The 13,724-nt window shown below is 41.4% G+C and overlaps 1 protein-coding gene across 2 annotated transcripts in view; it reads right to left on the bottom strand.

Moving 5' to 3' along the window:
* The window catches only part of B4GALT7 (beta-1,4-galactosyltransferase 7), a 730,869-nt gene that overhangs the window by 378,755 nt on the left and 338,390 nt on the right, over window positions 1-13,724 (bottom strand). For both annotated transcript variants that reach the window (XM_044069438.1, XM_044069437.1), the window contains exon 2: window positions 3,144-3,485. In XM_044069438.1, the coding sequence (XP_043925373.1) occupies window positions 3,144-3,485 (342 nt within the window). The remainder of the gene's footprint in view (window positions 1-3,143; window positions 3,486-13,724) is intronic.

Here is a 13,724-nt window from a genome sequence, read left to right as displayed (position 1 = left end):
ATCTTCTTTGGCTTCTGCTCTTATGTCTTAATTTCTTAGTCTGTTCCACAGTGTGCATCCTACCACTGGTCTCAAGCACTGTCTCCATCATCTCTAGCTTCAACTGCCAGGTTTCTGTACCATATTAGGGGTTAGTATAATGGTCAAGACATTAACCTCACAAACATAGGTGTAGGGTCTGATTCTCACCTTTGGAAGGGAAACCAGCTAGGTTTAAAAATGGCTCACAAAGGCAGCTAGCTTAGTACTTACCTATGAATCCAAGTAGTACTGGTTGTACCGTTTTGTACATCTTACATTCCCAGCTTCTTTGACATTCTTCTGTCACGTACTATCCCTGACACTGCCAGATGGTTGGAACGCCCCTGATTCTAGCTTTGACTTCCTCATCCAGACTTCTCTTCTCCTCAACCACCCCTCCCAGGCACTTGAGGCTGTTAGCCTGTTCCACTATTTTCCATTCTGACTTAACTCTCAGCTTCTTCATATTTACCCCATTTGCTGCCATTACCATGGTCTTATCTGTAGTTTCAGCCCACGTGCCTTCAGTTCTGTATTCCATTCCCCAATCCTTTACTGATATTTCTGCTCAGTGTTTACGTGCAATGCCACATCTGCACACAGCAACTGTGTTGATCAGTTTCCTCCGACTGGTTTGCTAATGTAGTCTGAACAGTAGTGGGCTCAGAGATGAACAGTGATATGCACCCACTCCCACTGGAAGCCCCTCTGAGACTGAACACTGTTTGCACTTGAGTCACTGGGTCCTTGTACATAGCAAACACTAATTTGACCAGTATCTCTGGGACTTTGAACCACCACTGGACTTACCATATCAGCTTTCTTGGGACCTTGTCATAGGCTTCTTCCAAGTCTAGGAATGCCCAGTTGGACTCGTCTCATTTCTAGCTTCAAGTATGTCTCACTGCAAATGTAGTTAGTCGGGATGCAGCCTGATCAGAATATTAACTGTGCATCCCGATCAGAATACGAACCGTTCATCTCACTTTCTAATACTTATGTATTAGTTTATCTATCACCCTCTCCACAACTTTCATGCAATATGGTTAGGAGTTTGATATCACTGTACTGCCAACACTTGTCAATGTCACCTTTGCTCTTGAAAAATGGCACTAGTTGTCTTATTCTCCAGTCATCTGGGATATGCCTCTCTCCATAAAGCTACAAGTACCCTCAAGAGTAATTTCTCCCCTATCTCAAATATCTTCATCATATCTGCTGAGATCTAAACTAAGCCTGCTGCTTTCATTAACTTCATTTCCCATAGTGCAGTTATTTTTTTTTTTTTAGGGTGGGCTCCTACTCTTCTTTCATCATATGCTGCGCCTGGGGAAACACAACTTGTGGGTGTTTTCTTCATTCAGAAGCTGAAGAAAGTCCTCTTTTCATCCACCTCTGATGACCTGTGGACTGGTGAGTTGCTACTGGCATCTGTTATGAAAGCTGTCTCACTATGGAACTACAAGTGGACATAGATTAGTACTAGGCTTAACTGCCCTGGGGGCCATTTTAAGCTTAGCCAATTACCCTATGTGAGAATCAAACCCTGCACCTTGTGTTTGTAAGAAACACCTTAACTATTATGCCAACTCCCCAGTATCAGATATCTTATTTATCTTTCCAGCTTTACCTTGCAACTTTAAAGTCTCTTTGTAACACCTATTGAGTCACTTTCTGAAACCTGGTAAAGTACTTATGATGCATTCTTTGCTACTGCAACTAGTCTCTTAACCTGTTAGCCAACCAGTATTCTTTCCTAATCTAGTCAGTCTTTTCAGTCTCCTACTTTTTCCTGCACTCTTTTTATGGCTTCCTGGACTTCTGTATTTCACTACCAACTTTATGTACCTTAATTCATTCCATACCTGGCTTAACTATAGATCCAATTAATCATTCTCCCACATTTTGAGGTGCTGTCATTCTTCAACTCCACTTACTTCCTCTTCTTGAGGTGCTAGAGCCCTGAGAAATTCCTTAAACTGTTGTGCTTTCTGTACACAACTTCCAGGTCTTCAGCCTGATCTCTGTTGATCTTAGAGCCTTCTCTGGCCACTGACTGCAGCAGACTGTTGTAACCAGTGGTTTATGCTGTGGGCCAAATCTTTCACTAAGGAAGACTTTGAAACTGGAGATCCTCCCACCCACAATATGTAGAGGGGTGTGTGCGTGTGTGGCAGGGGGGTCTATAATTGGTCAGTAATGTCAGTCTTGTGACAGTGTGCAGTTACCTCCCCTAGCCTGATACCTCTCCCAAGTCTTTGATCCCCTGGTGACTTCCACTGCTGGGCCTGCAACAGAATTTTTATACATGCATTTGCCCGTATCCATCATTGTATTTATTTTACATTTGCTTACCAGGAAAGTCCAACTGGGACGTGTCCTTTTTCAGCAGACGCCTGGGGAGAAAAGCTCCACATTGAAACATGCAGAAATACAATATACAAGTAGAATGTATAGGGCACAGAAGTTAAAGTATTATCTAGATACAGTTTGGACAAGCAGTTATACATAGACTAAACAGCATCAGTTTAGCTAATACACAGTAATTCTTAACCTAATCGATAGAATCATCAGACTGTAGGAATCAGTACGAGGTCATATGTTTGGCTCAAGTGAACTGTCTCAACATCTCTGTAGGCCTGAAAAATTAAACTGGGGGAGTGGGGGGGGGGTGGAGGTATAATATCAAATATCTCCAAATTATTACAAAATTAACTTGCATGTAAATAAGGGGCATAAAACAGTCTCACATATTTCAATAAAGCTATTCCCTGCTCTCTCAATGCCCCATCACAACAGCAAAGCAGAGTTCTGAAAGCAGAAGCAAACACTTTAGTTTCACATTTAATTAAATTGAAAACTACAGTGTGAAAAAAATTAAGCTTAATTTTGTTTGTGCCCAAACAATATTAGTAAACTACAGGCATCACATGCTATGGTGCAAAATAAACTTTTGAGGTGATTTACCACAGTTTGTTGCACGAGGCCAAGCATGAGCTGGAAAAATTATCCATTAACATTATGCTATGCATGAAATGTAGTGTGTGTGCAGTACAAGATCAAGATCAGATGCACATGCAACAAAGCAGAACACCAAAGCTGTAAATGAAATAGGAGTTCACCTGTAATGATCCACTTGGTTTATCACAACAATTCTGTGACGTATTTTCTTCCTGTTTAAAAAGCTATGAATATATGGGACAAATTCCTGGAGCTCCTCGAACCGTTCCCTGAAGGGGACAACCACTGCCAACTTGTGAGCTCCCCAAGAAGGATCATCTTCAAGCAAGACCACCTTTTCTGTTGGACAGTCTTTTTGTGAGAGATGCTTTTCCTTTGCAACTGTGGTATTACCTGGGCAGCTCAGTTGAAGCCATAGCAGGGAAAGAAATACAATCATAAGACATAGGCTGAACAGCTTGAAAATCGTACACTTTCTTGACAGAATTCCACACAGCAGGCCTCTAAAGAGAAAAAAAGGGAGAGGATGTATTCAGAAAAATAGCCATCATGCTACTGTGAGGCAAAGCTAACAACCTACAGAATCTTCCCATATTAAAATCAACTGACAAGTCAAGAGCAGTACATGTTTTCTTCCAGTCTTAAAACTGCAGTTAAACTGTTATACTGTTAAATTTCAATGTTTCAGAAAAATTTCTTCAAACTTGTACGCATTGCTCTATTTGACAAATATGCATGTTTTTCTTTTTAATAAAAAGCTGCAGAAAACTGTCATTCCTGAGTTACTTAATATCACTCTGGGTTAAAATAGATTTACAGCAGGTAGGAATTCTGCTACTGTAATTTAGCCCAATTACCCAACAATTTCTCAGACTTTACACAGTTCTAAAATCTCCTCACAAACAGAGCAATCAAGCAGTTATCTGCTCCACTCCGAAGGCATGCTGCATCACAACTGATACTAAAGTTCTCCAAGTTCATAGGTGCACGTTAGGCTAATGACCACAGGGGCTTTTTTTAAGACTAATCACAACATCCCAAATCTGACAAGTTCTGGTACCCTTAAGTGTTAAAAGGAGCATGGGAGATTAAACATTTACAAGCAGGGTCTTGGGAGATGAACTATTTACAAGCTGCCTGTATCCAAGTAGAGATATGGGTGGTAAACCACTGATGAATTTCCTGTTTTCCATCCAAAACTTGCAATGGATTTGGGATAGGGAGGAACTCTGCATCATGTGGATGAGAAGCCTGTTCCAGAGAAGGGGTAGTCTCTAGGATACATACCTCCATCTCAATCAGGTCCTATTTATATTATAGGCAGGGTTTGAGTCTTTAGAACAGGTAATTCTGGTGCTGTTTCTTTTGCAGTTATGTGGGAGGTGCAACAGGGTGGGGTCTGACAATGCTTTGTATGACAGGCATAGATCTCCCCTCAACAGCCTATACAGGGATAGGGCCTTGAGGCACTTTGCATAGAACGTTACTTACGACCTGTAGTCTTAAGAAACATTTGAGGACATTCCAAATGGTGTACCTGATAATGTAAATACCAAAAAGAGGGCAATGTACTCAAGGATAGGTGTGATGAATGCTGAATATAGTGAAGCAAGGACTCAGACCTAGATGCTATACCTTAGTTTAGAAGTTGCACAACATAGAATGATTTCCTCGCTACTTTAGACACATGATCATCAAAGGCTAGATTACCATGTGTGTGTTCCAAAGTCCCTGACAACTGGTTCGACTAAGGTGTGTAATTACTAGGGGTGGATAGCTTCCCAAATGATTCCATTATGCATTTCTTGGCATTCAGTTTTAGTCCAGGTTTCTGAAGTTATTTGTCTGTCAGCCTTTCCTGGAGACCATTAGCTTCAGTGGGAGATTCTATGATTGCTCCTAATTGGCAATCATCTGCAAATTTGGTCAAGCACAGACCCAGACCCTTGACATTTGCCTTGATTTCAGAGAAGTGAATGCCAGAAAGGAGAATTCCAGGACCAATAGATGTACTCTGACTGGTCTTTTTGTAGAGGTGGACTCCACAATTCTAACTTCTTGGGTTCTGTCGGCCAGCTTGCTATCCACTGGGTGGACAGGTTCATAGGAGATTATTAAGCTAACGGCCCAAAAGCCCTTGCAAGCCTAGCCATATTTAACAAATTCCCCAATTTTCAAATAGTTAGGTGAACAAAGCTCATAGAGGTAGGAGAATGTGCTATGGTATCCAATACCAACTGCCTCTGTCTAGGACGGACATGAGACATCCCAGGAGTAAAGTAATGATTAACCATCCATCGATCTAGGTTTCTTTTGAAGACTATCAGGGAAGGGCTTTGGCTTTATGTGAATGTGAAGATTGTTCCACAGATAGGGAAGTCTCAGAGATGCATCTCTCTCCAACATAACATGATTTGTTAATGTCACAGGCTAGGTCAAGATCCTTGGAACCAGTGACCCTTGTGCAGTTTTAATTTATGAATGTGTAACATTTCCATCAGGTTCAGATCAGAGACTGCCCTTTAGGCCAGACAGTCTCCTAGTAGTCTGTAGGAGAGAGAAAACAGTGATGGGGCTTTCAATCTTTCTGTGTAGGACTTGTACTTTATACCCTGCATCTTTCTGGTGAGAAACCTCTGGGGTCAATCCAGCTGTTGCAGAGGTCTTGTGAGGTGCATGCAAAAAGGTGCACCATCAACTACTGGTCTGATGAGGGCCACGTACAATGGAATTATAGCACCTTTGATCTGGATACCATGCCCTTATTTATGAATTGTGCCACATAGGCCTATAGAAGGCCTTTCTCATCACTGTGGACATGTGGTGAAAGTTCAGATTACTATCAACCCAAGTACCCAGATCACATACCACTGGGTCTACTGTTAAGGGGATGCTATCTACATTCTATACAGCAGAGGTATTTGCTTTCTCAAAAGGAATTACAATACTTTTTTGAAAGAATACTCTGTTCTATATAGTGCTGCGGTAGTGGTGCTGCAGTAGCGTTGTCGCCTTACAGTAAGACGTCCTGTTAGATTCTCAGCTAAATAGTCTTCTGTGTGGAGACATGCGTGAATGGGCGTACCTTCGTTGAAGGTTGTACGTTAGGGCTGGCAACTCAGTACGTAAAAATCTACTGCCAATCATTTGCAGACCGGAGTTCCGCTGTTGCGACCCCTAACCGGGAAAAGCTGAAACAAACAACTCTGGTTCTATATAGTATATACTGCCTTTCCAAACTACTGCTAGCATGATTAGCTTTAATAAAAGCTGCAAGAATAAGAAATATAAAGGGTTAATTTAGAAATACAGTAAAATGCTGAAACATAAGTAGTAACTGTGCGAGCATAGTTAAGATTTTGGCATCCATGTGAAGGAGTATGTTATTGAAAAACAGTTTGCAAAAGTAATTGCCTAGATGGCAGCTGCAAGGACATCCACGAAGTAAACAAATGAAACATCAAGCAAGATAAAGATGAAACAGAGTGCTGGAACACTACGTTTCAGATAACATAGTTTCCTTGGACCACCGAGCTTAAAGAAAGGACAAATCATAAATTAGAAGAACAAAGAAAAACTGTTATACAAAGAAAGAACTGTTTTACATCAGACTCTGAAAAAATACCAGATGTTCTGGTATAAATGTAACTATAGCAAATTCCCAAAGTCTGTTTAAGCATAGAGAGCTGACAGTATATGCGTTGCGTGTTTGTAGAACAACAAGTCAAATGTAACAAATGTCGTACTAACTAAAGCAGTTTGCCTCAGTGTATTTATTGTACTTAGTATAACCAGCTACTTTTAAATACTGGATTGTACTAAGTTAATATACTGTGGTGTGCTTGCATGCAAAAGTAAATAAAAAAGTAACCAACAGAAGGCAGCACAGAATTCTTCACTTTTGTTTTCAGTTTCACTCCATGACTCTGGTACCAACCATTTGTGTGCATTAATCCTTTCTGCAGCATATCAGTATTGTTTGGAGATTCAATGACTGCTCCCAATTTGCAGTCATCCATGAACTTGGTCAGCCAAAGGCCATCTACATTTGCCTTGACTTCTGAAAAATAAATACCAAACAGGAGGGCCTAGTGCAGAACCTTGTGGTATTCAAACTGGTGGCTGGCCTCTTACTAGAGGTGAATTCACCCACTATGACAGTATGTGTCCTGTTGGTGAGCCATCTGGCTACCCATATGGGGACGTAGATGTTTATGCCCAGTTGAAAGTTTCTCTACAACACTCAAGTGGGGGATGGTATTAAATGCCTTGGCCAGGTCAAGGTAGGCAGTATGCACAGTCTTTCCCTTATCTATGGCCTTGGTGACCTTCACGAAAAAGTCAACCAGATTTAACAGATATCCAAACTGGGTTGGGTCCATGGTCTGGAGATTACCTATGTCCATGGATTCACAGATGAGGTTAGTGAGACTTAAGGATCTACAATTCCCTGGGTCAGTTGATGGTCCCCCCTTGCTTGGAAGGATGACTGCTGCTGTCCTCCACTCTGCCAGAAAGTACAGTTGTGTACACTTACCATAAATGTAGACGTTGAGTGTATTCACTGTTGCAGTCATCATATTTGGGTCATCTGCCTGCAGGTAGCCCTCAGCCAGCCTGAATAACAGAGTCTTCAGATTTCTGCGTCAGATGCAGTCTTCCATGACATCAGGTTGTCAGGGGTATAAAACATGTAGCAGACGCCATTACATCAGTTTTTCTTGCCCCAGATGTCAGGTGCCCCCACAATAGGAAGCAATTATATGGTATGGTACACCCTCATCACAAAGCAAATGCACCAGAAAGAATCAATATACCAAACAAGGAAAGGTAGAGCCAAGAGAAGTCAGGGGGCTGGAGGGAGGGTAATCAGGACTGCAACAGTGAATACACTAACATCTACATTTATGGTACGTGTACACAACTGTACTATGTTCTTAGTGTTTTAATGTTGCAGTCATTACATTTGGGTTGATTCCCAAAGCTAAGGGAGGAGGAAGTTAAAGCGCATCAGGGCCCGCTATTAAGCCCTGCAAGACTGCAGTGGCAAATCCAGCTCTGGATTTAGAAGAGAGAGGCATGTGGCAATGCCTGGTGAAGGTATGTACAGAGCTCCAGGTAGCAGCTTCTAGGATGTCCCTGGTAGGGACTCCTCTGAGAAAAGCCGCAGAGGTAGATGCAGCCCTGGTAGAATGTGATCTTATCCCCTTTGGGGTAGGTTTCCCATGGTGCTTGTAGCAGAAATGAATGCAATGGGCTATCCATTTGGAAATGGTTTGCTTTGAAATGGCCCTCCCCTCTGCCCCTGCAGCAAAGCCAACTAGCAGCTGTTCAGATTTTCTGAGAGGCTTAGTCCTGTCCAAATAAAATCGAAGTTGTCTGTGCACATCCAGAGAGTGCAGTATTCGTTCCCCTTTGTTTTGTGGATTAGGGAAATAAGTAGGCAAATGAATGGACTGATTTAGGGCCACACTAGACACCACCTTGGGCATAAAGGAAGGATTTAGACCTGAGGGAAACCCTGTCCGCATGGAAGATAATGAAGGGTTCCACTGCCATGAGGGCCTGTAATTCACTTTTTGCTGAAGTGATGGCTAGAAGGAAGGCTGTTTCCCAGGAAAGGAATTTCAACTCTGCTGTTGCACAGCTGGCTCAAAAAAAGGGGGGGGGGGTCACAGTGAGCTTTTCCAAGACAAAGTTAAGTTCCCAGGCTGGTGTGGGAGCTCTCCTGGGGGTCTTAAATGTTTTGCCCCTCCAAGGAATTGTTTTAGCAAGGGGTGAGAAGAGGGGTGGGCTCAGTATTATAATGTGCTGAAATGGCAGAGGCATGAATTTTAATAGATACGGATAGGCTCTTGTGGAGCATTTCTGTTAAGTACTGTAGAATATGAGGTAAGCTGGGCACCATTGTGGTCATCCCCTGAGCCTGGCTCCAGGAACAGTATCTTTTCTACTTTTCAGCATTGGATTTTCTAGTACTAGGCCTCCTTGCCTCCAGAATGACATCCAGCACCTGCTTACTGAGGGATGTTGGAGGAGAGCTCAAGGAATTAGGCTGCAAGTTTCAGGGTTTGAAGCAGACTGCAGAATCTGGCCCACTGCTGGGACAGCAGTGAAGGGGTCTGTGGCAGGTGCCACGGTTGCAGCAGTGTCATGCTGCGCAAGAGGGGGTACAAGTGCTGGCATGACCAGTCTGGTTTAATCAATCAATCAGTATTGTCCTTGGCTTGCCCTGGTTGATCTTTAGTAGACCTTCGAGAGGTGAGGTAGAGGGGGTAAGGCATAAACAGAGAGGCTTTCCCAGGTAAAGGACAGAACATCCACTTTCCAAGCTTGTCTGTGGGGAGTTCTTGTGCAGAATTTGTTCAATTGGTAGTTCTGAGGGGAGGCAAACAGGTCTACCTCTGGAGTCCCCCATTTGTTCCTCAAGAGGTTGAATCCAGGAATCTCTGTGCCTGCACGTCATATAGGATTCCCTGTTAATAGTGAGGTGGTACTGGGTTGAATAGTAAGTGTTTTCAGTAAACATATATACATGTTATGGGTTTCCTGGGACATGTGGCTATCGCTTGCAAGGAAGTGGCATGGGTAGTAAAGCACTGCACACATTCACCATCACTGGACCATACAAATGCAAGTTCTTCCAAGCCTGTTTTCTTTGAATATGCTCTTGGAAGTGTGAAAAGGAGGTAGGTGAAAAATGGCAACAGCCTTTCTGTAGGCCATAATGGAGTTCAACATTCAGCTCTTTGACAGTCAAGAAATGAGCATAGTTATCTTTAACATTCAACACGAGATTACCCATTCCTTCCTTTCTCCTTAGTTTACAAGGTCCTGCTACCCAAATAGCACAGACAGCTGAAAAAATGAAGTTCTACATGGAACTGTAAGAAAACAGCACACATCAGCAGAATTTGCTTGATTAGGGATTCTAAGTATTAAACCTTTTTCTGCTTGCTCCCTCTGATTTTATTTTCAAACACCTTTACTGAATTACCACTTGGGACAGACAAGTTTACTTGGCAAATTTACAGTCATAAAAGTAATCAAACTATACTAAAACATTATTTGCATATATTACTATAGATTATATATAATCTTTATAGATTATATATAATCTAAGCAATTACATATTTTTTTAAACAAGAAACATTTTCATTAAACTATCACTTACTACATAGGCAGTCATCCATTTATATAAATGAAAAGAAACCAATTCTCGGTCGCAAGCATTTTGCATCACAAACCATACTGACCCTCCCAGCTGCAAACATTATACATCACTTATAACCTTACCCAGTGTTTCGCACTCAATTATCATGCTCATTTAAGTGCTGCTGCCTTTTAGCCCCCATTCCTCCCTTGTATGTATTGTTCCCACAATTCCCATTTTTCCTATGTAGTTTGCTCCTACTCTTTTCTAATGATCTCAATTCCAATTGTTTTATCTGTTACTATATTCACTACTTCCAGTATAGTTGGTTTTGATTTCGATTTCCATTTTCTAGTAATTGTTTTTTGGCGGCCACCATTATTAGACACAACAAGACCTTACAATGTCTGGGCAATTCTGATTCTATATCATAGCTCAAAAAATCATTTCCCTCATCAGACCAATCTACCCAACCAGCATCTGACAGTGCATCCCGCAAGGAATCATTAAAGTCTGCCAACTGACCACACTCGCAGAAAATGTTCCTAATTAACTCTTTCTTCTCCCTCACACCTCCAACATTTACTGTCTACCTGAGGAAAAATTCTCTGTAGTCTACTTGGGGTATAAAAATACCTATGTAAACATTTCCAGGCAAAGATCCTAAGTCTTCTAGACTTTGTTGTATATTTGGGAGACTTTTTTGTATATAAATTGCTTATCCAATCTCGCTTCCCAATCATTTCTAATCTCCTCTGATTGATTCCTACAGTTACTGTGTAATATTTTATATGCTTTATTAATTGTTCCTTTTTAATGTCAACTTCTGTTCTAGATGCCATTAAAAACTCTACCAGTGCTGGTCTTTCATTTAGGACCCCCCCACCCCACCTTGCTCCCTCTGATTTGAGGCTAAAAATACAGTTTTGTCTCTAATATATTTCAAATATGCTTCCATAAATTGGCATGCTATATATGAGAATAGATACCAGAACAGTGGCTCTATCAATAACACCCGTGACCAGTATAGTGTCAAAGTTTGATTCATTAATTTTATGGAACATAAATTGTGGTACTAGGGATTAAAACAAATTTGTGCATGGTGTAAACCACCATGGTTATCTATATGCTCTGGATATCATTTTAGCAGTGGCTGGAAGCATCGGGGATCTGGGTATAGTGGTGGACAATAGGTTATCCTGTGTGAAGTATCTGAATATGACAATGCAGTGATTATATTTACATTTAAAAAGGTACTAAGATGTATAGCTAGTACACTGAGCAATGCCTACACATCTATCGTTAAAGCTTCTGGAAGACAGCAAGTTATTTTGCATGTATAACACCTGACAGTTGAAAAAATGGAAAGCATGCAAAGATGTTTTACAACTACAGTTTAGACACCTGCCATGCAAAGATGTTTTACAACTACAGTTGTTAGACACCTGCCATGCAAAGATGTTTTACAACTACAGTTGTTAGACACCTGCCATGCAAAGATGTTTTACAACTACAGTTGTTAGACACCTGCCATACAAGTAAAGATTAAATAGCCCTGCTCTCTACTCTATTAGTAGAAGACTGATGAGGAAAGATATGTTACTATATGGGTGCCTAAGCAATGAAGCACTTGCAGCAACTTTGGATGCATCATGTTCATCACATAATTTAAAGACAAGGAATATCAGTTTAGTCTTCCTTTTTGTAAAATTAGTCAAAGCTTTTTCATTTCGGGGTTACAAGACTCTGGAATGCATTAAGTCTCCATGTGAGAAATTCAGATGCTCTAACATTCAAGACAGGAACACATTTGGTATAATAATCTATCCTATGACCCACGATTAATTAGTAGCAAATTCTTAAATAGCCTTATTTAGATACACATTGCCTAGAAAACTGTAACCAAGTATCTCGGCAAACATTGTTACTGTTGCCTGCTATGTTACTGCTTACCTGTAAAAAAGCTTTCTATGACAGTTATAGCTGCTCAGCAAATTATTCGACAATCAAAAGGGATGTTCAAAGCACCAGGCTCCACAAATGGTGACTCTACACTGTCCAAGATTAACTGTAAGATGTACTATGCAAATTGCTTAAGGGTAAGAAATAAAACTGTATGCTTCAGTTAAATAAGAAAATGTGCAAACTATACATTAAACTCTGACTGGAGAAAGTACAGTTGTGTAAAACTTTACCATAAATGTAGATATCCTTCTCTTTACTGTTGCATTTTCTTCACTGAATGAATTTCCTGCTGAGGTTAGCCCAACATCCAGCCAGTATATCACAACCTTTAGATTTTATAGGCTCTGTACACCACACACATTTCCTGCACAGAGCATAAAGGCGATGTTCAGATGCAAATACACAGAACAGAATTGCCCCAGGAGGAATAAAACACCCCCAGGGACAAAGGAGAACATGCACATCTAGAAGAAATAAGTTCAGAAGGAAAAGGAAGCAACAGTCCCTCAGCTATGGTGGGTAATGAAACACAGGGACAAAAGCTATAACAAAGGTGGAAAGGAGAGAGGAACAAAATACTACAACAGTGAAGAGAAGGAAGTCTGTTGTGGTAAGATTTTATACAACTGAACTATGTCCTTCTACATCGCTGTTGCAGTATTCTTCACTGAATGGACAGTACACAAGCTAAAAGGAAGACTGGGGAGGAGGAAGACAGAGAAGCCCTCGACAAACATGCAAAATAGGTTCATAGAAGGTTACTTGGCTAGCAGCCCTATATCCTTTGCAAGTCTAGCCTGCTAACCCCAACTATCCCCATTTGTTCTTTTTGGGTAGTTCTCAGACTGAAATTATGAATAAAGTGGGTCTGTGAGCAACACAGGCTACCCCTGTCCTCCCTCTGAAGTGACCATGAACAGTTCTTTTTTGGGGGGGTGGAGCAGCAGTCCCAGATTGCGGGAATGTGCCAAATCCACCACTGGAGATAGAGTTTGAGACAGGGAACTCCAGAGGGTGGCAATGTTGAAGCCACAGTAATTTGAGGTACCACTGGAGCTTCCACATATGGAGCCTTACACAGGCAGCATGGGAATGGTGGAGACTGTAAACCCACTAAGTCCTGGGAATTTTAACTGACAGAGAAAGAGGAGGCTGGAAGAACGTTGTTACAGAAAACCTTGGGAGCAAGAACCAGAGTCAACATATGGGAATGGACTGAATCCTACAACTGAGAATAAGAGCTTGGGAGGGCATAAGGACAGACTTTGAAACTGATGGTGAATCCCAGACTTTGTAATAGAAGAGTGGTAAAGTGTAGACCTTATAGAACACTGCTAGGAGAAAGAGCCTGAATAATCAAGTTGTCTAGATAAGATAAGAATATCCATAACCCTGGAAGCCTGCAAAAAGTAGACAGAAGCAAGGCATTTAGTAAATAACAATGGGAAGGCAGAAAGGCCAAAGGGCAAAGCAGATAACTGAAAATGAGAATAAAACAGAGAAACAAAAATTTCTTTAAGAGGGTGAATGAGAATATGAAGATGGTCTCTCAAGAATGCCCAAGAAGGGCTGAGGAAGGAGGAGAGGAAAAAAGCTCTGAAGAGACAGCATCCTGAAAGAATGG

The sequence above is a fragment of the Protopterus annectens genome, chromosome 4.part0, assembly GCF_019279795.1.
Source record: "Protopterus annectens isolate FY-2018-M chromosome 4.part0, PAN1.0, whole genome shotgun sequence".
In the NCBI taxonomy this organism is placed as follows: domain Eukaryota; kingdom Metazoa; phylum Chordata; order Ceratodontiformes; family Protopteridae; genus Protopterus; species Protopterus annectens.
Note: the sequence above shows the minus strand (reverse complement) of the source record. Positions and strands in the feature narration are given on the sequence as shown.